The sequence below is a fragment of the Thrips palmi genome, unplaced genomic scaffold (assembly GCF_012932325.1).
Source record: "Thrips palmi isolate BJ-2018 unplaced genomic scaffold, TpBJ-2018v1 HiC_scaffold_10, whole genome shotgun sequence".
Taxonomy (NCBI): domain Eukaryota; kingdom Metazoa; phylum Arthropoda; class Insecta; order Thysanoptera; family Thripidae; genus Thrips; species Thrips palmi.
The window spans coordinates 16,272,487-16,295,954 of record NW_023144621.1 but is presented as its reverse complement, the minus strand read 5'-3'; the positions used below and the strand labels follow the sequence as shown (position 1 = coordinate 16,295,954).

General features: G+C 59.3%; 2 protein-coding genes across 8 annotated transcripts in view; one reads left to right on the top strand and one right to left on the bottom strand.

Annotated features, from left to right (window-relative positions):
• Positions 1-8: 8 nt before the first annotated feature.
• Positions 9-1,705, top strand: LOC117654029 (rhythmically expressed gene 2 protein-like). The gene is made up of 2 exons (XM_034400152.1): positions 9-628; positions 911-1,705. Exon 2 carries the CDS (start codon positions 920-922, stop codon positions 1,643-1,645), a length of 726 nt encoding a protein of 241 aa, XP_034256043.1. The 5' UTR covers positions 9-628; positions 911-919; the 3' UTR covers positions 1,646-1,705.
• Positions 1,706-2,644: 939 nt separating this feature from the next.
• The window catches only part of LOC117653991 (reticulon-1-A), a 30,620-nt gene continuing 9,796 nt past the window's right edge, over positions 2,645-23,468 (bottom strand). For 3 of the 7 annotated variants that reach the window (XM_034400098.1, XM_034400134.1, XM_034400143.1), the window contains 5 exons: positions 17,555-17,590; positions 4,012-4,219; positions 3,697-3,905; positions 3,510-3,615; positions 2,645-3,424 (listed from right to left, as the gene is read on the bottom strand). In XM_034400098.1, the coding sequence (XP_034255989.1) occupies positions 3,370-3,424; positions 3,510-3,615; positions 3,697-3,905; positions 4,012-4,219; positions 17,555-17,590 (614 nt within the window). In that variant the 3' untranslated portion in view covers positions 2,645-3,369. Of the gene's footprint in view, positions 3,425-3,509; positions 3,616-3,696; positions 3,906-4,011; positions 4,220-4,931; positions 5,122-14,470; positions 14,847-17,554; positions 17,591-19,784; positions 20,002-23,468 lie in introns of those variants that run through there. The other 4 variants (XM_034400117.1, XM_034400141.1, XM_034400126.1 and 1 more) reach the window with 4 other exon arrangements.

Here is a 23,468-nt window from a genome sequence, read left to right as displayed (position 1 = left end):
GCCGTCGGGTTAGCACGGAAGCGTTGACTGGGCGACACGACACGGCGAAGCGCGGACTGCGAAGCGAGCCTGGTGTTGTGTCCCGCTCCTCTCTGAGCGGACTGTAAGGCTGAACAGGACGGCAAGCGGCAAGCCCAGCTCAGACAGACACTGGCACTGTACGTCCCAGCCAGGGAGGGTCACCTTGCACGCCCAGTGCACGCTACACGCCTTGTCGAAGGTCGCTTCGTTCCCTCACTGCGCCTGCGCGGCTAGCAGACGACGCGGGCCGCGGGCCGCTTCCGAGAGTCGCTTTCGTTGCTGTGTCTCTCTCGCACTTGCACGGCTCGCTTCACCAGTGTGAGAGAGACAGAGCGACGAACACGACTCTCGGAGGCAGTCCGCTGGGTGGTCCTTCCCTGCGCTGCCGCCAGGCGGCGCCTCCGTCTTTGTTTACGTCCTGCCTCCGCTCAGCTGAGCGCTACGTCGTCTGCTGGGGCCTTCCCGGTTCATTTCGTCCGAGTTCGGTGCGTTTTGAACTGTTGGATTCGTACGGTACTGATTGACTATTCGACATACCAGCTGGGAAAACTGAAGGACTTTCCGTGCGGAGCATCGACTCGAATCCCGTTACAGTGCTGTCCTTAAGGTTAGTTAGTCTAGGTTCTTATTTCTAATTTTATTCAATGGCAGTTGTCTACTCCCTGTTCAAACCTAAGTTGCGTTCTGTCTTATTTTTTTCGGAAATAATAAACGATGAGTAAGTCCTGTTTTTTTGTAAGTTAAATCAAGAAATATCAATTCCCATTGCTTCACCCGCACTATCAATTTCGCTTTTTAAAATTTTCGTTAATTTTTGCTCTAGAGAAAAGAATTATTTGACTCTAACTGTACCTATAAAGGTGATTTTGACATAATTTTTGTTTCACAGGTGCCCAAAATGACTAGGATTTTGAAGCTCATAACTTTTGACGTGACTGAAACCTTAATGATGTTTCAACCTCCTGTGGCGGTAAAATACGCAGAAAGTGCCAAGCAATTTGGAATCAATGTAGATGTTGCGGATGTTCTGAAAAATTTGAAAGGTCAAATGAAATTACTTACCAAACAGCATCCAAACTTTGGCAGGGACACTATAGGATGGAATGTGTGGTGGACACAAATCGTTGTTAACTCATTCAAGTTGGCGCAACCGTCTTCTGATGAGAAAGCATTGCACCAACTAGCAAAATTTCTTATTGATGAGTATACGACAACTAGGTGTTGGGCCCTAGCAGATGGAGCGATGGATCTTCTCAACTACCTCAAACAAAAAAATATACCTCTTGGTGTCATATCAAACTATGATGATAGACTAGAACCTACTCTCAAATCCTTAAAAATTCAATCATTTTTCAATTTTATTCTTACATCCTACTCAGCAGGTGTCATGAAACCTGACAGGAAAATATTTGACTTGGCAAGGGCTCAGATTCCAGGAGACATACTGCCTGAAAGTTGTTTGCACATAGGAAATTCCCTTGAATTTGATTATTTGGGAGCTAAGGGGGCTGGCTGGAACTCAGCTTATGTGGGACCTTCTACTGATGAAGTTCTAAAAATTGTAAGTAGTGGTGAGGTATTTAAAAACTTGGAAGAGCTGAAGAAACAGCTTAAAATTGTTTGAAGCGCCTTATCAATATTTTTTCAACCAACATGAAAAGCTAGATAATAAATGTGTAGTATAGAAACCTGTGGCATGATTTATCCTTGTCCTTAAACACAGCTTGGTTTTGGCTGAATATTTCTTGGTTCAGGTATGAAATAGTAAAGTCACACATAGTTTTAATGTTTATTTGTGTACAAAGCACAATACCAATACATCTGTAATTTACAGCTACATGATCGGGGAATTGAAGTAGAAAGAAAAAGACAGATCTACCTAATCTTTCTGAAGAAATTCATTTTGATGAAAATTTAATTATTCTACAAATTCTATTTTTAAATTGAGTAATATTGCAAACCTTGGAGCAACTTCTTCATAGGTAGCTGGACCCTACATTGCTCCACCCATGTAATTGCATTCAAAATATCACTGTAGTGTGCATGGTTGAAATTTTATGTTTAAGATCTTCCTGACTTTGTGGGTGGTAGAAAAAATAGAGAACGAAGCCAATAACCTTGTAGTACCAAATTGTACTTGGGCTAGAAACACAGCTAAGCATGAGGAGAATTTTGTGGTACATGCTCTCCGACTTCAAGGATCAATCACAAAACTCAGAGAGCTTCATCTCTCACTCACACATATATAGATGTCTATATATAAGTATATATAAATCTTTTTGTCACTTTACAGTCTATATAGATTAAGTCTTAATGAAAATGAAGTAACATTGATTGAATAAGCAACCAAGCTGTTTACATAGTAAGCAGGTAATTTAAGTGCAATAGAATGCAACATTGACAATTTGGCTTTTAGTTAATTAAAATCAAATAAAGATATAGTGTACAATGAAGGCATCAAAAGAACTTGCCATGCACAGACTAGCGCAACTACAGAGAATTAAATCACAAATGCGCCAAAAAATCTAACTTACTCTTAGATTGCTTCTTCAATGGAAAGATTTATAAAGTGACACAAAGTTGCCTGACTTTTCAAGAAATAAAAAGAAAAAGAAGAACCTCATACTTGTTCCACAACTGTTTTATCTTCCTTCTTCAAACTTTATACAACCATTTTAACATTTTACAATTAAAATTTGAAGATTTTTCCAACATACACGTATCACATAAACTATATGAATATGATCTGGTAAAAATCACACTTATATTCAATTTGGAGAAGATATACAAATACAAAATGCTTTCTTGAAGGAGAGGAAGGAGATCAAGGACGGGACGAGGAGAGGGCTAGGAAAGGGGAGCAAAGCAGGCACTAAGGAAAATTGATTCATTTGAAAACAGAGGAGAGGGAAAGCAGGAGCAAGGGGTGGGGGAGGGGGAAGGGGAGGGGAGGGGAGGGGAAACTGGGATACTTGCTTGGCAGTAACAGGAAAAGTGTGCGCTCACACACTCATCATTGCGGTACAATTCTTACAAATTTAATATATAAAAAAGAAATAAAGGAATTCACAAATAAATAAAATTAATGCAGTGGTAGATAAAAAAAAAACAACGAACAACAACGAGCTTTAACAGCCATATCATACAACAGATGTCGGACACTCAAGGAGTGTTCTGGTTGGACGCTGTTTAAAACAAGTCGAGCCACATTTGCGTTTCGTTAAATTAAGTTTCGTATTAAAAAATTTATAGCTAATGCTATTCAGAGGCATTGCAGAACACTGCCCATTAGTCCTCCGTTTCTGGTTCTTTTCACAAAACCCAATCTGGGCTTCTTCATGCTCCCATTTACTGCTCCTTCTTCTCTTCCGCCTTCTTGCCAATGGGAATGGCAGCCTTCACTCTGTAACAAAAAAAGAAGAAGGCCATGAGTACTTGCAGAAAAACTTTTATGAAATATACTTTCATACAACATTAAGAGCACTTACTTGGCTGTGATCTCGTTAATTTTGCCTGAAACTAAGGCGATCTTCTCATCAATAACGACCTTGTTGGTTTCGTACACCTTAGGGAGGGTGAACAGACCCACAACACCTGAAAACAGATGGAAACAGAAACAGTCAAGCGAAAGTCACAGAGCATGTGACAGGATCACTAGTTAAAACAGTTTCTTACCAAGAATGATGAGGGTCATGCCATTGAACCAGGATCCTAAGTAGGTGAGCATCCACAGGCAGAAGCCAAACTTGATGGAATCAACAAAGTCCTCCACAAGGAAGAGACGACGAAGCTCCGAAACAACAGCGTTAATGTGAGTGACAGCTAGGTCGCTCGTCGTTCGTACTTTTTCAGCTGGCAGGGCAAGATCCATTTCCAAAATTTCCCTGCAAAGAAGAATGATTATAGTCAGTTAACAGCGGGACATATAGGCTTTATAAAGGTGACCTAGCATGTTGTCTCAACGGGACTTCGACTATTGGATGCACTCACTTGAAAGGGTGTCCATCTGATGTCTTCTGGATCACCTGCTGAACTGACTTATAGACTCGGAAACAGAAGGTGGCAGCGAGGGCCAGGAGGGAAAGGTTAGCCACAACACTGATGAATGAGAAGAAGGTGAGGGAGAGGAGGACCACCATCACTCCTCCGAAGACGATGCCCGATTTCTTGGGATCCCTCCAGTACACCAGCGCCTCCACTGAAACACACAAACAACAAAAATTAAGAAACACTGAAGCCAGGACAAACACTGCCGGAGAGAGCCATATGGGTCTGAGAGCGAACAGGGCAGACAAGATAAACCAAATGATGCGGTCATAAATAATTGAAAGAACCGACTGAATGACATTAAAGAACAACGACAGCTTGTTCAGAGCCAGTAAGTGATCGCCCAGCAGGACAAAAACACTCACAGTGCTGCCATGCCTGTGCCAGCAAAGCACTCTTGAATCCTTTGTTACAAGACCCCTCACGCCAAAATCAGGGGAAATCCCCTTGACGCCAAGCAGCCCCTGTTCCAGTAGCTGCTCGAGGAGCTGCCGGGACTTTGAATCGTGGCCGCCGGCCTGGCCAGCAGGCGCAGCAGGCGTCCACGCAACAGCCCTGCAAGTCCAGCCTGGCGAAAGTTCCCCGCGGGACGTCAACATAACCTCACTTTGGACGGCCGTCCGGAACGGCCGACGGGGCGCCTTGCGCTCCCAAGGGCTTCGCCAAGGATTTCAATGAATTACAAAGGCTTCCCCGCTGGACAGCGCGGCCGGGCGCCGCGTCCACGTCACCAGCGGGGCGCGGGGGCGGCCGGACACCCCGAAACCACCACCAAGGGCCGAGCGGCTGACAGATGGCAACAAAAGGGGGTCCCCACAGGGGGTCCCAAACCGAGACAAATTCTCAGCTGTCTGCTTTCTTACCGGGGCCCCTAGGGGGAAGCTCGACCTCCTCATATCTGTTTCTGCGAACCATGTTGGTGATTCAACGACTAAGCTCACACGCGACCACAGGCCGAAAGAGTGAGACCGGGATCGGGGCTGCGAGGGAAACCACAGCTGCAGGGACAGGGAACCACACGTAGACAGTGCGGTGGCGGTGGCGATGTGTGTTGTGTTGGTGTTGTTTGCTGCAGCGGCAGCGGCGGAGATGCTGCTGCTGGTTGCTGCTACTGCCGCCGCGGCCGCCACCGCCACGGCCGCCGCAGCGCTGGCAGGCGCGGGGTAGAGACGGGCGGGGGGCCGCGGGGGGTACGTGGGCGGGGGAGGGGGCGCCGCAGCGCTATGCCGCTACACGGTAAAGGGCCGCCGTCACGTGACCAACACAAATGTGCGTGGCAGTGGACGCGCGGCTTTTGAACGTGGCACTGGGATCCACGTGGTTGGGTCGGGAGAGACGGGAGACGACCGTCGTCGGCGAAGACGAGCCCCGGAGGGGATACGGAGGGGGGCCCCGAGGCGGGGGCCCCGAAGCTGCGCCAAACCGCGAGTCCGCGAATCGTGTCGTCGTGTCACACCGCCGAGTCGCGAGGCGAGGGGCCCATGGTGCCCATGGGGGCCAGCCCGGCCAGCTGGCGCTGCGGAGCCCCCATGCCCCCTCGGGAGCCCCAGCGTACCGCCAGTACCGCCTGCTCCTGGCGGCCTGTCGTACTCGGACCGGCCTGGGAGTCAGTGGCCCGACTGTCAAACCCGAACCAAGTGTGAGTCGCTCCTTCGTCGCTCTGACTCTCTCGCACCCCGACGGGACCGTGCGGGACGCCCCGCGAGTGCGAGAGAGACAAAACGGCGCGGATGGCGGCCAATGATGAGGGACGGGTGGCGCCGGCGCCTCGCTGCGCCTCGCCCGTTTCCGGATCGGCTAACTAAAAGTGGTTCCGAGCGGCCGCAGCCAGCCGCGCCCCTGCGGCCTGCCCGTCCCCGTGGAGCCCCTCAAGGTCGCCCGCAAGGTCACCCGCTCCCCCGCAACCCCATCGGGCCCCGCCGAGCCCACCACCGGGCCCACCGGGAAGCAAACAAGGGCGAGGCCGCCCAGCCCAGTCCAGCGGGCAGCGCTGTCTCTCTCGCACTCGCGGGGCGTCCCGCAAGGGTGGCTAGGGTGCGAGAGAGACGGAGCGAGTGTTCAGCCTGCAGGGAGGGCGGCTGCAAATAATGAAAACGGACAGGCGGGGCGGGGGAGGACGGGGTGATGAAAGCTTCTAATAACACGGCCGGCCCGACTTCCCCCGGGAGTACTCTAAGCGAAAAATTAATAAAGCGCGGCGCAAAGTGAACCCCGCCTAACGTATCGCCTAAACAAGCCGTAGGGGTCGTCCAGCACACTGCGAAACGAAACACAAGTGGAGGGCAATTAGCGCCAGAGAGAGACGCGAGTGCAACCGTTCGGAAGCAGTGTGCTGGTGGCGAACGTCGAGGCTTGGCGGCGGCATCGGGAAGGGGGAGGGGGCGGGGGAGGGGCAGTGCTTTGAGGAGCCAACAGACATGCAAGCCGTGGCGGCACGGTCGGCACGGCGGCGCAGACGTTCGATGTATCGAGAACGGAACACGACGTATCGTTTCCGCCGCCCCCGTCGCGACCGAGCCCGACTGCAGCAGACTGATTCCAAACGTCGCACCGTCTCCCTCGCGCTCGTGGGGTGCTCCATACAGGTGCGAGAGAGACAGAGTGAGGCTGCAGGCCGCCGCTAGCGGTGTAGTGGCGCCTGCCAAACGGCTTGATTGCGAGAAAGCGGGCGAAGCGCGCAGCGGGCTGAATTTCAAGTCCCAGCTCCCAGGCCGCCGGGCCGCCGGGCCGCCGGGCTGAGGCGTCTGGCTGCCCTGACTCGCCAGCACACTGATTCCGAGAGTCGTTTTCGTCGCTCTGGCTCTCTCGCAGTCACAAGGCGTTTCGTGCAGGTGCGAGAGGGGCAGGGAACGACTCTCGGAGTCAGTCTGCAGGCTGGGCGATCTGCTCCCCACTCGGCACCACTCGGCCGGCCGGCACTGCACTGCAAGCGGCACGCCGGCCCAGCAGCACCGGACCGGTGCGCAGACCGGCCCGGTGCTGGCGGTACGCCGACGGGACTCGGTAAGGCGCACGCAGTCACCAAGTCACGCAGTGGCACGCAGTGGCACGCGGTGGGCGCGCAGACGGGGAGCACGGCCTGTAGGCTCACTCCGGACAGTGCATCGACGCTGTCTCTCTCTCCAGCACGGCGCGCCACGCGAGAGCGAGAGAGACCGCACTGCTCGGAATCAGCCTGCAGGAAGGCCGTGCAAGTGTCAACCAGATCCGGTGTCGCGCGCTCCAAGTCCGAGCACCCCGCGCCGCGCCGCGCTGAAATTCCAGCCCAGACGCTCCACTCCAACCCCGTCACCGTTACTTTCGCACGCGCCGACACGAGAAGCGGCGAAGACCCGGGAGGCCGACTAGCTCGCTGGGGCGCCTGGAGCCTCGGTGCAAGCAGTGCAAGCAGTGCAAGCTTGCAGGCGGCGACCGCGACCGTCGGGCGCCGACTGGCGGGGCGGCGGGGCCGCAGGTCGCAGGGCATGGCCCTTCCACTGCTAGGGGCGCCCCACGCCCTACAAGGCTCGGCCCGGCTAGGGGTAAGGCTGGGGCAAGCCTTGGACAGGGCCGCGAACGTAAGGTAGGGGCGGGGCTTCCCCCGGCGTGGCGTCGAGACATGGGGTGTCGCGCGGCGTCGCACCGCGCACAATGCGCGCTGTCTCTCTCCCACTCGCGGGGCGTTTGGCAGGGCCGTGCGGGTGCGAGGGAGACAGAGGCGTTAACAATGCTTTGGCAGCGACCCTTCAATATCGGTTCCGACCGTTCCGACGTGGAGAGCCACAGACATTATTCTCCGATCCCCTTGGAGAGCCACCAAGAGAACGGGGCGGGGCGGGGCGGCGGTCGCACCTGGCGCTATTTCGAGAGACAGCACTGTCTGCCGGCAAAGCGAGCACTGGGCCACGCCGCCACGCCGCCCCGCCCGGCTCGGCCCTCGCCAAGGACTTCATCGGGGTCGCGGGGTACATCTCTGCCTCCGCGGGCGCCGGCCGCGAGCCGCGAGCGGCGAGGACCCCAGTTACCCCCAGACGCCGGCAGGCCGCCAGGCCGCCGAGCTGCCACATCCACTTTGAAATCGGCCAGCAGCGCGCGCTCTCTCGCACCCTCCCGCCACGAGTGCGAGAGAGACAGAGCGACGCCGTCCGGAATTCGGCCAAAGCCTCCCCACCCGGTTCCTTCCCTTTCCGAGCCGCACGGCTAAATGAACGAAATGAATGACCTGCCGATACCCCGCGCGGCGCCGCGCGCCCCGTCCACCGGAACGGCGGTCTCTCGCGCGCCGAGTAGCGACGGCCGGTCCTTTCAGGCCGGGATCGCCCGCTACTTCGTGTCTCTGATGATTCGCGCAGCGGCGCAGCCAAGAGAGACTCCTTGGTGCTACCCTTTCGACAACCCTTTCGAAAAGCGAATACATTAGTTTCTGTCCTTGTTGCTCCTCATTGAGCGTCTTCGAGTGCGAGAGAGACAGAGGCGGCCGGAAGGAAGCGCAGGGACTGGCGGCCATTGGCCGAGCCATTGGCTCCCCGGCGCGGCGGCCGAGGCGGCGGCCGAGGCGGCGGCACGGTTGCCAACCTGGCCGGCCCTACACCCGCAGCGACCCGCAGGCGCAGGCCGCGGGGCAGCCAGTCAGTCGATCGCCGCGGCCGACGCCCCGCGCCAGCCGTCCGATTCCGAACACTGCTTCGTCGCTCTGTCTCTCTCGCACCCCTACGGACCGCCCCATGAGTGCGAGAGAGACAGAGCGACGAAAGCAGTGCTCGGAATCAGACGGCAGGCACCTGTCTCCCTCGCACCTGCACGCCCCGCCCCGCGAGTGCGAGGGAGACCGAGCGCGCCCGTCCGTACTGTCCGAGCAGCCTGGAGGCTAGGCAGCCGTAGGCAGCCCACCGCGCACGCTCTCGACGGGCCGATGCTTTCATTTTTCACGATCAACAAACAAAAACTAAACAAAACGAGGCTCTGCCGCAAAGCGGCTACGCTGCGGCGCTCGCTGCACTGTATGTCGGTATGGCACTGCAGCGCATAAAGTTGTTCGGGACTGCACCGGGGAAAAGGGGTGGGGGAAGGTCAAGCAGGGCCATCCGCAGGGCGCAGGGCACGGACACCGCCTTCTGGCCCTTCCAGGGGGCGGGGGCGTTATCTGCGGTCTCCAGGGCGTTATCTACCGCGGCGCGGGGAGCACCGCCGAGCACGCTATAAACGCCCGCCGACTTGGCCCGCCACTCGCGCGTCCCCGGGTTCGAATCCCCGACATGAAAGGCCAAATAAATAATAGCCAAAGACGATCATTCGTGGTCCAGAACAAATCTTGTCGACCCTTCGAGCGCCTGCGAGGTAGGCCAGAGGCCCGTCCTGCAACACACCGCCGTGGAGACGGTGGCCTACCCTGCCCCTTTCGTCTCCACAGGCGCAGGGTGGGCCACCGTCTCCACAGCGGTGTGTTGCGGGCCGGGTCTCCTGCCTACCTCGCAGGCGCTAAAGGCACCGCCCGCCAAAAAGAAAACTACGGCACGGAATTTGCCACTACGGTCCGCTGTTTTCAGGGCAGCAAGGCGGCGCGCGCGAGATGCCATCAAGCAGCACTCCGGTCGGGAGGGCCCGCTGCCGGCCGCTGTCTCTCTCGCACTACGGCACGCCCTGCGAGTGCGAGGGAGACAGCAAGCGACTCTCGGAATCGGCCCGCTGCAGCGCGCTGCGGGTGACAGAATTATCAATACCAACCCCCCGCTACACGCCCTTGCCCGTTACGCCCAGTAGGGTCGCCCTGTCTCTCTCGCACTCATTGGGCGAGCGGCAGAGCGCTGTTTGAAAGCCAGGCAGGCAGGCAGGCGAACTGGCTGTTGGCGATGCCGCCGCCCCCTCTAGACGCCCTGTCTCTCTCGTACCTGTACGGGGCGCCCCGTGAGTGCGAGAGAGACAAGATGGAGCGACGATAACGACTCTCGGAACCAGCCCCCTGTCCATGCCGTCAGGGACTGACCCCTGGCCGCGGGCACGCCCACAGACAGACAGACAGACAGACAGACAGACAGACAGACAGGTGGCCAAGCCACACTGCCTCGCCAAAGGCAGCGAACCGGCGCCTCGCCGCAGACAAGTCGGGGCGTCTGCAGTGCACCAGACAGGGCAGGAGCGCGGATGCACCCCGACCTACCCACACGGGGGAAGTCCCATCCCCTCCGCCAGAGACTGAACTAAAACCGGCGGTGCGCGAGTAGCGACCACCAAGCGACCTTCCGAACGCGACTACACCGCTACACGCACATCCCTCACCGACAACCAACCCCCTCCACGCCGCCACGTGTGTCCGCCGTGTCCGCCCTCCAAACACAGCACGGCCGCCGCGCCACCGCACGCTCGCTCATTCCGTTTCGTCGGCGCGTCCCGTCGCACTCATGGGGCGTCCCGCGTGGGTGCGAGAGAGAGCGACGACTCTTCGGCACCGGCCTGCCGGTCACACGCAAGTCTACGAGCGTGCCGCCGGCTAGCGGCGAAGCCCCACCGTCTCCCTCGCACCCCTTCGAGACGCCCCGCGAGTGCGAGAGAGACAGAGCGACAACAGCGCAGGCAGAGACAGACAGGCGGGATGCCTAACTCCGCCAACGAATCGATCCGTCCATGCCGCTCTATCCACAGGGCGGCCGCAGCCGTCCTTCCCGCCTTCCCCTCCAGCCAGGCCCTGCCCAATCACCTGTCCGTCTCTCTCGCACTCATGGGGCGTCTCGCACTTGGACGCCCCATGAGTGCGAGAGAGACAGACAACTCCGATTGTGCCGCCCCATGAGTGCGAGAGAGACGGACAACTCCGATTGTGCCTGCCCGGGCGTCCCGACCAGAATGGCGTCCGCCCAACACGAGCTAACTAGCTGACCGGACTGCGAGCCAATGGCTGCGGCCGCTTTTGGCGCCAAATTACGAGGCACGGCGGGGACCGCACTGTTAAAAACGAATGAGAAAATTCAAAGAAGTGAGTTTTGAAAGCTCCGATAGAAATTTCCAAGGGCCACATTTTATATCTTAAAAACAGTTCTTTTTTGTATATATATATACCTGCTGAAAACCCGCTCAAATCAAAACATGGCAGGTTTTGGAATTTTGCGAAGATCGGAGGCAACTTTTTCCCAGGCGGAAATTTTTAACAGTGACACTCCGTGCAATTGTCACAGCGCTCCAATATTCACCACGGGAGGAAGGGAGCCCACCCTCACTCCCTCCAGGCAGTGCACTCCTCGTCATTAGACTCTAGAGGCACACAGACGCGCTCCTCACTTCGTTTTCTTCCGTCTCTGTGCAGCCCCGCAGCCCCCAGGCGGGGTGCCAAGTAGCACGTCGCCGCGTGGCAGCGTGGCCGCGGTGGCAAAAAAGACGAGAAAGGCGTCGCTCCGTCTCTGTCGCACTCCCGGGGGCGTCCGAGTCAATCGATGCCGTTCGGACCAAGTATTTGCCCCGGCGGCCCGTGCGGTAATCGCTGGGCCGAGGGCGCCGACCACGGGTTACCTCAACGACGCGGCGCCGGCCCGGGTTCAAATACCGGCCGCGACTGCTCTTTTTGTTGCTTTCAAATTTATTTTTCGTGCGACGTCCTTGCGATACGTGCCCACTTTCCACCGCCTTCCTTCCTGTTTCCACGCAATCCACTTTTCTCTTTCTCCCCTTTTCCCGCCGGCGGCAACCACACGGGTGAGCGGACACCGCGCCGCCGCGTGCACCGCGTGCTTGCCTGCCCGGTCGCGCCTAGAGGCCCACCCCGCGCGCCACCCTCCCTTCCAGTGTGCGTGCGCATGAATTTCTCATAACGACAACGCCGAGGGATTGGGCAGCCATTAGTCGGGGGCGTCCATAAGCACGGTGGATTTGCAGAAGGCCGGCGCAGGCGGCCAACAAACGCGTTTTGAGCTCCAGAGTCGCTAAACAGCATTCGAACCGAACGTGTGACCCCACCAATGGATTCCTCGTTCGGAGAGCAACCCATTGGTGGGGTCACACGTTCGGTTCGAGTCTCGCTTAGCGACTCTGGAGCTCAAAACGCGTCGGGGATTTTGACCGCCTCCACCGGTCTTCTGGCCAATCTGTGCGCCGTGCCGACACTGTCAAAATAACTCGACAATCATTGCATAAAGCGATAAGTACGACACGTAAGCCGAGCGACCTCACAATCGACGGAGGCGGTACACTGACATAACGAAGAAGAGGCCGAACCGACGGAAACGGTCACCGGGCGCGCGGAGTCCCCTCGCGACAAGGGTCAGGCCCTAGGGTCAGGCCCTATCGTCGGGCAAATAAACGACCCTGCCAATACCCTCGGCCCACGCCCAGCAGGCCCAGCAGGCAGTGCAGGCGCCGAGCGCGGGGTATCGCCTGCCTGTATCGCCGTGGCACAGTGGGCCAGAGGACCGGCGGAGGCGGCCAATACTCTGGACGCGTTATGAGCTCCAGAGTCGCTAAACAGCACTCGAACGGTACGTGTGACCCCACCAATGGACTGCTCTCCGAACGAGGAATCCATTGGTGGGGTCACACGTACCGTTCGAGTGCTGTTCAGCGGCTCAAAACGCGTCTAGGGTTTTGGCCTTCTCCACGCCGGTGTCCTGGCCCACTGTGAGGCGGTTGCCAGGCCCAATCGACGTAGCCACGCCAAAAAGTGACCGCCGTTTCGGACAAGGACAGAGCGAAAGTGAGCCGGCGGGCGACAGTGCCCAGTGCAGGTTGACGGGTTCAGCCACCTCGGGAGCTGCGACACGGCGCCGCCCCGCCGCCATGTCCGAGCGCAAAAGCACGCCAATTCAACAGGCAATTACCGACTCGATAAACCTCCCCTCGCCGCGACGCCGCGAAGCCACAACGCCGCCCAGACCTCGGCCAACGCGCCCAAGGCACGGCCACGGCACGGCCACCCCTCGCCCTGCCACCCCCAGTCGCTCTGTCTCTCTCGCACCGATACGCGACGCCGCGACGCCCCGCGAGTGTTGAGAGAGACAGAGCGACCGTGCATGGGTCATCGCCAGCCAAACTGCTCGCCCATCTAGAGCAAAAAATTCCGAAATACTGTCGCCTGCCCAAAGATTACACAACAGATTTACGTAGGGGTACAGTGTACAAAAAAAATTAGTCATGCATTCGGTTTGAAGGCGACAGCAGCCCCCGCCACTGCGAGTCGGAGCCAAACTGCAGTCTGCGCGATTCCAAAACAGTGCTTTCGTCGCTGTCTCTCTCGCGCCGCTGCAGGACGAGCCACGAGTGCGAGAGAGACAGCGCGACGCGCTCCCACGCCCGGGTTGCGTAATGGACAGGTGTCCCCTGGAGAGCCCCAGCGCATCCTGCATCCTGCGGCGCTGCACTGCCGACCGCTCTCTCTCTCTCTCGCTCGCACTCATGGGGCCTTACGGATGGGTGCGAGAGAGACAGAGTGCACTGCGTCCCGCCGAAGCACACGACCATCGCAATTTTTTTCGTGTCTCGGCCGGGACCAAACAGGACTGCAGGGAATTCCTTCATCTCGAGTCGATTGCCGCCAGCGACTTTTAACGTTGAGACGCGAGTGCCGAACAGTGTAGGCACGGGGTGCACGCGGGCACGTGGACCGGCGGGGCACACCCGGCAGCAAAACCTGAGATGGGCGAATCTGAACAACGAGGCGTTGTCCTATTGACACACACACATTTAATCAGCACGCTACAAAATCTGCGCAAAATAAAGATAGATAAAAATATAAATCCCAGGTAGGGTGAGGGAAAAAAACTTCCTAAAGTGAGGGGAGGGGCGGGGCTGCGTTACCGCAAAACGAGCGCTGGAGCGAAGCGCGGGGAAGGAAAGAGAAACAGCAAACAAACTCAAAAGTGGGCGCCACCAGGGCTTCTCTCTCGGCCCTTCGTCCTGCCTCTCTCGCACCCACACGGGGACGCCGGGACGCCCCACGAGTGCGAGAGAGACAGGGCGACAGTGAGCGCGCAGTCGCGCAGACAAAGCCCACGACCAAAATGCCACTCCTTCCACCGCCCCAGACCGCCAGTGCTGCGAGCAGTGCTGCCACCCACACCGGAAGTAACTACCCCCGGAGCAACAAGGACACGCGCCAGGTTTCGAACCGCCGTCCCGCCCCGTCCAGGTCCAGCAGTCTGTCTCTCTCGCTCTCCCGCGGGCCCTGCCGAGCCCTGCCGAGCCCACCGGGCGCGCCGTGAGTGCGACGGAGGTAGCGCGACGGGGCCTGCAGGGCCTGCAGGAGGAGGCCAGGGCCGCGGGACGTTCCCTTCGGTTCCCTTCGGCTCCCTTGCCTCCAGCAACAAAGGCGGCGACGCTGGCGCCGCGGCGCGGCTCGGCCCGGAAGCGCGGATCCGCAACACCACGCACCAGAACGACAACCTCCCCCCTCCCCCCGCGACGCCCCGCTGGACTCCAGGTAAACAATGACCAGGGTACTCACAGTCCTCCCGCTTGAGCTCCATGTCGACCAGCAGCGTGCAGATCAAACTCCGGAATGTGTCACTAGCACGGCGCCGCGCAGCGCCAAGCACTCAGTCCGCTGGCCTCGGTTGTCCAGCTACAAGACGCGCATGGAGCGGGGCAGTCTCGCGTCACCCTCGCCCGGGACTCGGAGGGCTAAAAGGCAGGTCTCCCGGTCCGTCTGGCCAGGTCCCGGTGGCACCGCAAGGACTGCAGGCCAGCGTTGGCACAGTCCCAGTCACGGGCTAAATTTACCAGCCAGCGAGCCAGCCAGGCGGGTGGCGGTCGGGTGCCCAGGAGTCTCGGGTACCGCCACACTGGTCGAACAGGCCGTGCCCCGTGCCCGCAGAGCCACTGGCAGAGCCACTGGCGCTAGCGCAGCGCCGCAGCCAACGCGAAGTACGAGGGACGGACACGCCGTACGCCGCGCGCTGGCGAGGCTCTCCCGCCAGTCCGAGGACTCCCCGAACGCCGAGCCGAAGCGACGCCAAGCTGGCCGAGCGCCAGCCGAACGCCCCGAACGCCCCGACGACGAGGGGCGGCCGCGGCGGCCCCGAGGGGAGGCGGAGACGCGATCAATACCCCGCGAACCGCGAGGGCCGCTAGGGCCGCGAGGGCCGCGAGCTGGGGGAAGAGGAAGAGGAGCACCCCGGGCGGGGCGGGGCGGGGGAGCCACGGCACACTCGGCGCCGCCGCTTCCGCGCCGCGCCGTCCGAGGGCGCCACCGGCGCAGCGCGGCGTCGCGACGCCGCGGGGTTCGCTTCCGCGAGTCCCGCGAGCTTCCGCGGACCACCACACCGCGGCGCCACCGGACCGGCTGGGCCTGGCGCCACCGCCACTCCAGGGTCAGCGACCCCGGTCCTGGGCCAGGCTGCGCCGATCCGTGACCCAAAACATTGATTGACCTCCCCCAGAATCCCAGTGCTTGGGCCTCTCGAGGGGCCTCCAGGAAGGACCGCCACTCCAGCAGCCCCACAGTGCGGGCCCCCTCCAGGGAGGGCCGCTCCAGGGTGGGGGTCTGTTTACGCAGCCGGGGGCGCCTGTGGGGCGGGGGTTCATCGCACCACGAGCGGAAAATCTGCGCGGCGCTCGCGCTGGTGATCTGGATTTCGAACAGTCGAACCCAACCGAGACAGGCCTTGGCCGCCGGGTTCAAGCCTGCGTCCATGGTGACACCAGGTTGACACCAGGGCACCCAGTGGTCGGTCGGCCGGGCCGCGACAGCCTCAAGCCGTCCCTGACGGGCCCCTTCAGCCCTTAAGGCTGCGTCCTTGATGACGTCACCGCCGGCAGTAAACAGACCGAAGGGCTTCCAGCTTTACTGCCGAGAATGAGGGCTGCACGCGAAGGGCAGACTCATTCCCAAGGCGTCGCCCCGTCTTTGTCGCACTAGCGCGCCGCCCCGTGGGGCCCGTGGGGGTGCGAGAGGGACAGAGCGACGCAGGCGGCAGGCAGGGAAAGGGACGTGTTTTCGCCCTTTCCCCGCCAAGGTCCGCCCATGTGGAAGTTCGCGCCGTTCCTAAGGGCCGCGATGGCGCCTGTCTGCCCTCCCGTCCGTCAGTCCGTCGCCGGCCTTGGCGGCTGCCTTGGCCGTCCTCGGGAACCCCGCCTCGTCACCCTCGCCCAAGGCCCTGGGGCTCCAGGGGCACTCCGTCTCTGTCGCACTCGTGGGGCCTCCCGCAGAGGTGCGAGAGAGACGGGGCGACGGGGCCCTCCACGCTGGACACGCCCTTCCAGTGCAGGGGGCTGGAGGTCGTTAAAGGGTGCAAGCCCTCCGCCGAACGCGTCGCGAGCAACCACGCCGACGTGACCAGAATTTTCGTGTCATTTGCATACTGCACCGCACCCCTCCGACAGCCCCAGCCGTAAAAGTCACCCCCGGGGCCCTCATCAAACAGCCCCGATTAAAACTCGCGCAAAAAATGAAATTGAGAAGCCAGTAGTCGAACCCGCGGCCACCGACCTACGAGTAGTACTGCTCGAACACCGCCATCAGCTCGTCGTACTCCCTGCGGTTGCCCTCCACGGCGCGGAGGAAGCGGCGCAGCCTCAGCTTGCTGCGCGCCCTGGGCGCCGTGGCCTTGGACTCCTTGACGGGGTGCTCGGCCGGCGGCGGCCATGGCGGCTGCCCCTCGCCGGCCTCGCCGCCCGCCAGGTGCGAGCGAGAGGGCCGCGGCGCGGGCGGCGCGAGTCCCGGGGGACGTCCCGGAGGACGCGCTGCAGGCCGCGATGCCGCCAGTCGGCGCCCCGTCCACCACAGCAGCACGGCCACCACCACCAGCACGCGCGCCACGTGCCAGGCCTCCACCTGGCGCGAGGCAGTCCCAGGTAGGCAAAAAGCCACACCTTGCCCCTGCAGCAAGGCACCCCCTAACCCCTGCACCCACTGCAGCCACAGGCCAGGGTCCGCCACTGACCTGGTGCAGCTGCAGCTGCGGGCCGTGGCCGCCGTGGCCGTCCATGCCAAGAATGGCCCCACGGCCGCACTGCCAATAACGGCGACTATCCGCAGGATCCGCAGCCAAGAATGCCTGCGCCCCTTTCGGTGCCCTTCGGCCGATTTCGTTGGCGGCGGCGACGCACGGGGGAAGGCCCTCGGGGTCTGACTCCGCAAGGCGCGCTGTCTCTCTCGCACCCCCGCGCAACGCCCCCACGAGTGCGAGAGAGCTCTGCTCGGACGGCGGATAATCAGCCTGCCCGCATGACGCCCGTGAATGGGACCCTCACCCCCCGGCAGCAATCCCGAGGGAGACTGGGAACGTGAAGGAATGGCTGGCCCCACTGCACGCACACTGCCGTCAAAGCAAGACTGAAACGCAAGTTTCGTTCATTTAGTCACTTTAACAGAGTTACCAAGTCTTTGTTAAACAAATTTAGTGATGCTGTTACAATATGTGAATCGTTAGTGAAGTGTTATCCTAGTTCCGGAAAATGACACTTTTAACATTTCAATCTTGCTTTATCAGTGTGGATGACGGGGAAATTGGCGACCGACGTCGATTGCTCAGCCCACCCCATTCGTCAATCACAGCTAACTAGTTGGATAAGTGGTTAGGCAACTCACCTTGCGGGTGCATCCTCTGTGGGTTGAACCAGATGGCTGCAACAGAACAGGTTAGAGCTGTTAGTCAAACACACCGAGTTAAGGTTCGTGGCAAAGATGCAATTACACAAAACAGTGAGAGACAAGCTTCCAAATGCAGTTAAAAGAGCTAACGAAGTGGCGGCTTACACTCAGGGTAAATGGCTGAAAGAGACAAGTCTCCTGTGCGGGATTGGTACTGGACACCTCAAACTGCATCATAGTGGCCACTGCTATTCCCATCCTCTAATTGTCAAAGCGGGTCACGGAAGAGGCTATCTCCCCCGACCAGGGCAACAAGGCAAAGTCCTCTCTCTCTCCTTCTCCTCCTTCCCGTACAGTGACACGCAAGAGACACTGCGCTGAATCATTTAGAGAAGGAGAAGGATAAGAAAGGAGTGGGGGTGTCCGCGGGTCCCAAGTTCCCTCAATCCTCACAGCCGTCGCTCCGAGACACTGAGCACATTCGTATTCACATTGCGCCATTCGCCAAAAAATATGCACATATTGCAATTGGCTTGTTGGACGAGAACAAGGTCACGGAGACGATATTGGCTCTGACTCATTGACGCCTCGGTGCGAGTCGAAGTGCGCTGCGTCTCGGACACAACGCGTTGCAAAAATCACATTTCTTGACGAGACCAGTGCCTCTTCGTCAATGAATCAAAGTGTCATTCACTGACGTTCGACTGTTTTTTCCGTCTTCCTGGAATGGCTCTGCACTGTAGGCAACCCGGCAGGCCTTTGCCTTCGCCACTGACAGATAAGTGATAACAAGGCCAATGCCTCGATGGACCGGAGAGCAATCCATTGGTGGGGTCACACGTTCGCTTCGAGTCTCTTTTAGCGACTCTGAGGCTCAAAACGCGTCCAGAGTTTTGGCCGCCTCGACCGGTCTTCTGCCAAGTCCACTGCGGAACGGGTAAAATGCGTGACGTGCCGATTCGGCGCCACCCTGAGAGGGTTGTCTTGTCGCGACCAAGCCACCGCTATCAGGGCTCCGCACTGCTGCGCACTGCGGCGGACCACATCCACAAGTGCCTCCTCCACTTCACGTCCAGTCTGGCCGCCGAGATAACAAACGGTTTCTTCAAATACCCAATGACGTAATCCGGTACTTTATTTCACTTTTTAAGGAAATTAAGGGGTCAGCAAGTATCACAAACAGGAAAAAGAGAAAAATTTGGCTGGCCAAATTCGGCATTGCCTTCATCTTTCTCCGCCCCCTTTTAAGCCCGGAGTGAGTTCCCAAAATGGCGCCGGGTTTTTCTCTCTCTCTTTTTTGGCAGTACTCGTCGCTCTCCATTCCGCGGCCTTGAGCCGCCGAGCCGCGCGGTTGAGGTTACACCGGGCGTACCGCGGCGCAGAGGCGCACGGCAACAACAAAACACTCTGACAGCAGCACAGCACTAGCGTCTGGTCGTCGCCCATCAATGCCAATTATGCTGCCGAAAAAAGGGGGAGCCGCAAGATCGCGCACGCCAAGCACTAGGCTAGCGCTGTCAAAGTAAACCGCGGGTACAGTCGCCCACCTGACACACATCCGCCAAGTGAGGCGAGGTTAGGTCGTCCCTACGCTGCAAGGGCGAGGCCGCGAGGCCTGCCGGGCCGGCGTGTGGACTTTGCCCGTCCCGTGACTGCCACTGTGCCACTCTGCCGGCTGCCTGGACCTGGCCGTCAACGACCCGGCCCACAGTGGGCCAGAAGACCGGTGGAGGCGGCCAAAATTCTCGACGCGTTTTAAGCTCCGAAGTCGCTAAATGGGACTCGAACCGAACTTATGACCCCACCAATGGATTGCTCTCCGAACGAGGAATCCATCGATGGGGTCACACGTTCGGTTCGAGCTCTGCTAAGCGGCTCTGGAGCTCAAAACGCGTCAACAGTTTCGGCCGGTTTCGGCCGCCTCGGCCGGTCTTCTGGCCCACTGTGGGCCGGGCAGACGGGAAGGCGTCCCGTTCCAGGACTCCCAGGCGCGTCTCTTCACCGGGATGGGTTTCACAAAACTCCAGGTGGCATCTAACGCAAACCGTGGCCTCTCAACTCATTTCCAAAAGTCAATTTCCTGACCGCCGTGCACTTGTCACTAGCAACGCCCACCGCTGAGTCGCTTGGATTGCACTTTCGGTCCATCCTCACTGCAGACTGAGCCGTTTCTGTCTCTCTCGCGCCTTGGCGGGCGCCCCTTGAGTGCGAGAGAGATGGTCCTCACCGGGGCACAGGACGCTCATGCACAGGCTGCAGGGCCCGGTCTGGCTCCGCGTGCACCCGGAGGTCCCGGAGGCCCCGGGGGTCGACGGCGAGGTCGCGGCCCCCGAGTCGCTGAGCACGGCGTCGATGACGGTCTTGGCGGCGGCCGCGACGTCGGCGCGGCTTATCGCCGGGGGCGCGGACGGCGAGTAGGCGGGGTCCATGTCGCTTGTCTCTGTCGCACTGCACTAGGTCAGGTCGTCTCCGTCGCACGGCACTGGGTCGCGGCACAGCGGGCACTGCGGGCCACACACACACCGACACTCCAGGGCGAGTACTACCGCGACTTGCCTTGCGCCGCGTTGCGCCGCCTCGCCGACGAGGCAGATTGTCTCACTCACGGCGAGACGGAACCGGGGGCCGCATCGCCACGGCCAGGCCGGGCCGTCAGGCCGCCGTTTGACCGGGACGGACGGACGGACGGACGGACGGACGCACAGACTCGGGGTGGGGAGGATGCGCGACAGAGACAGGCGTCCGCGGCGTGATAAGCATTACGTAAAGCGGTGCGGTGCAGCGGCGGCGCGAGGGACTTGGCCTCTAACGGGCCGCCCGGAGCGAGGCGCAGCACCGCGCAGCACCCTGCTGCAACTGCAGATCGCTCTCTGTCTCTCTCGCACTCGCGGGGCGCCCCACAGGGGAGCGAGAGAGAGAGGCGGGGCGCCCTGGACCCTCACGCACGCGACAGCCAACGGAACGGGACAGCCGCCACTTCTTCCCTGCGACTCGTTGAAGTTAAATCCACTGCCGCTCGTTAGTTCTTTGCAGTGCCACTTCCTCCCCGGCGGCAGTCCGTCTGGATGTGCACGCCAAGGAGGCCCCCGCGTCCCCAGCGGTTCACATCCGACTTCGCTCTGTCTCTCTCGCACTCGTGCGGGCAAGCGGGGCGCCCCTCCAGTGCGGGAGAGACAAGACGTTCGCCGCGGATCGAAAAAACGGCGCGTCAGTCGTGTTTTCAGCAACGACGGGCGGAACGCGCCTAGGTCTGCACGCCACGGGCACGCGCTGCTAGCTCCGTCTCTCTCCCACTCACGGGGCTCTCCGCGAGGGTGCGAGAGAGACAGAGCGACGGCTGCCAGTGTGGCGTCTTGCGATGATGTCCAGCCGCACAAGTGGAACACCAAAACACCGTCATCAACCGGGTCACACAGACACAGACACCCCCGTGTGCGCGTCCGTGTGTGAGTGTGCTGATGTCCACTGTAGTGTGAGTGTGACCGCGCGTATGAGTATGTACGTGTGGCACGACTCGACGCCCCCCCCCCCCCTTCTCCCTTTTCCCTCCAAAAGCCCAATTTTGCAGCAAATCAACGCGCCGCGGCGGCGCTGCCATTTGAAAAGGGCGCTGGGTGGCGCCAAACAGCAGAGGGCCTAAGGCAGCCTAAGGGCTCCCAGTGCGCCTGGTGCACTGTCGGTGGCGCCCCCTCGCGGCGGGCCGCCCAACCAACGCGCGCGTTGGGTTGCCTACCCGCGGGCGCGCGGCAAGGCAAGCCAGCGCCGCGATGTGCGTTGGGTTGCCCACCCGCCGGGGCAAGGCACACTGGAAGAGGCCGCTGCGACAGCAGAGCGATTCCGACAGTCGTTGGGCCGGAAGACCGGCGGAGGCGGACAAGACGCGCTTTGAGCTCCAGAGTCGCTCATGAGGACTCTAAGAGCACGTGTGTGGCCCCACCAATGGATTCCTCGTCCGGAGCACAATCCATTGGTGGGGTCACACGTTCGGTTCGAGTCCCATTTAGCGACTCTGGAGCTCAAAACGCGTCTAGAGTTTCGGCCGCCTCCGCCGGTCTTCCGGCCCACTGTGCGATACTCGAACCGGCGACAGGTCAACCCAATCCGAACGCCGCTGATCAATATCTGGTGCCGCGGCGTGCGAGGATTGGGCGAAGGCGCGGGCGGCGCGCGCCAAGCCAGACAGTCGCCACCGGGCCGAGTCGCCGCGTCCTGCTCGAGTCAGCCGCGTCGTCCACCCAGCCCGCAGGCCCGCACACTGTAAGTGGACATTGCGGGCCTTGAAATCGTCACCCACCGCCATGCTGACAGTGTAGGCGACTGTTGAGGGTTCTAAAAGCAGTCCCCCCCTCCCCCCTCAAAACTCCGGTCGAAGCCGCGACACAGCGCCGCTGCATTCGTTCACCCACTCGGCAACGCGCGCAGCAGGGAGGAGCGGGGAAATGTTGCGGACTCGACTCCCACTTTCAATTCAAACCGGAGAGAGGGAATTTATTTCAGAAAGGGGAAAAAATGGAGAAAGAACTCGCAAACTCCGTCACCGCGCGCGACAATGGAACCTCGCGTTGCCTCGACGGTTTTTCCACCTCTGACGGAATCGACGGAATACACGACGTTCGCGGGGAAATTCGAATTAATTTTGCAGAGTGTTAACAGTTATTTCCGCGCTCATCGCCGTTACTTCCAGTTACTTCGGTGAAAGGCGCGGCAGTAAAGCTAAAGCTCGCGAGGTGTGAAGGGCATTCCTCCAGGACCGAGCTCAGGACGCTCCACTGCGCCGACCTAGCCCTCGACAAACTAGTTTCTTTTCCACAGTGTACAGTACACTGCCAAAATCGGTACTAGTCACTTCATGAGTAGAAAAAATATCTCGGATGACGTTTTTGCACCATTTTCATCACACGAAAATGGTGATTCATCTCAAATTGATGAAATTTCAATCAAACCTGCTATTTTTATTGCACCGGCGTGACAACAAAGTCGTTAATAAGTTAGACGGCTTCCTTGCCGGGGGAAATGAGAAATGAAATCTTCATCAAGAGAGGACGCCACAAATTCCCCCAGTGCACGCCACGGCGCCACGGCCCATTGCGAGGGTGGTAGGGGTTGCAGTGGGGTTGCGCTAGCAGCAGCGTGCTCGGTGGGAAAAGGAGCGCCATTCCCAACAAGCGGGGCATTCATGGCTAGCGAGTGCGAGAGAGACAGCCTCTGGTCTACGCCCCGGTCAAATAATCCGGGGAAGGGACAGACAGACAAACGCGAACGCGGAGGCGCCAAGTGGACGGCCACGGCCAGACGGCACGGCACGGCACACCTTCACCCGCCCCGCCCCGCCCCGCCCCGCCTTTTCGCGAGGTAGCCTCCTGGTGCTAACGAGGGAAACCTAGACCGACTAGAGGACTACTAGACGGCTGCCTGATCCGAGGCGCGCGAGATAAGGGCGTAAAAAGGCTGTGTGTGTGTGTGTGTGTATGTGTGTGCGCACAGAACGCCATCGTCATGCGCACACACAGAAACAGAGAGTACACTGATAGAAATAATGGCAAATTTGCGACGTTTTGGAAACAAAAAATAAACATAATCGTTTCGGAACGGTATTGATCAAGGTGTAGAGTCTGTATTTCTTTGTGCGACACGGTAGAGCCATCTGCTGGGAATGAACCGGTATTCCTGGCAATACCACAGTATGGATTAGATTTAAACCGTGAAAATGAGCAACAAAAATGTCGAGGTTTTGAGGCACTATCCGCCGCTTTTTTCGCTTTTTCCAAACAGGCGCGTCCGGCAGCAACACAGCCAGCTCCAAACCACTCAAAACGGTCGTCCTCTTTCCCGGCCCCGCAACGCGTCCGGTGTCAATGGCACATTCGAGCAACTTATTGTCCGTTTTTCGACGCCGAGACAAAGAGCGAGG

Excerpts from the sequence above, each read along its gene's own strand:
- LOC117654029 (XM_034400152.1), top strand. The coding sequence starts at position 920 with ATGACTAGGATTTTGAAGCTCATAACTTTTGACGTGACTGAAACCTTA.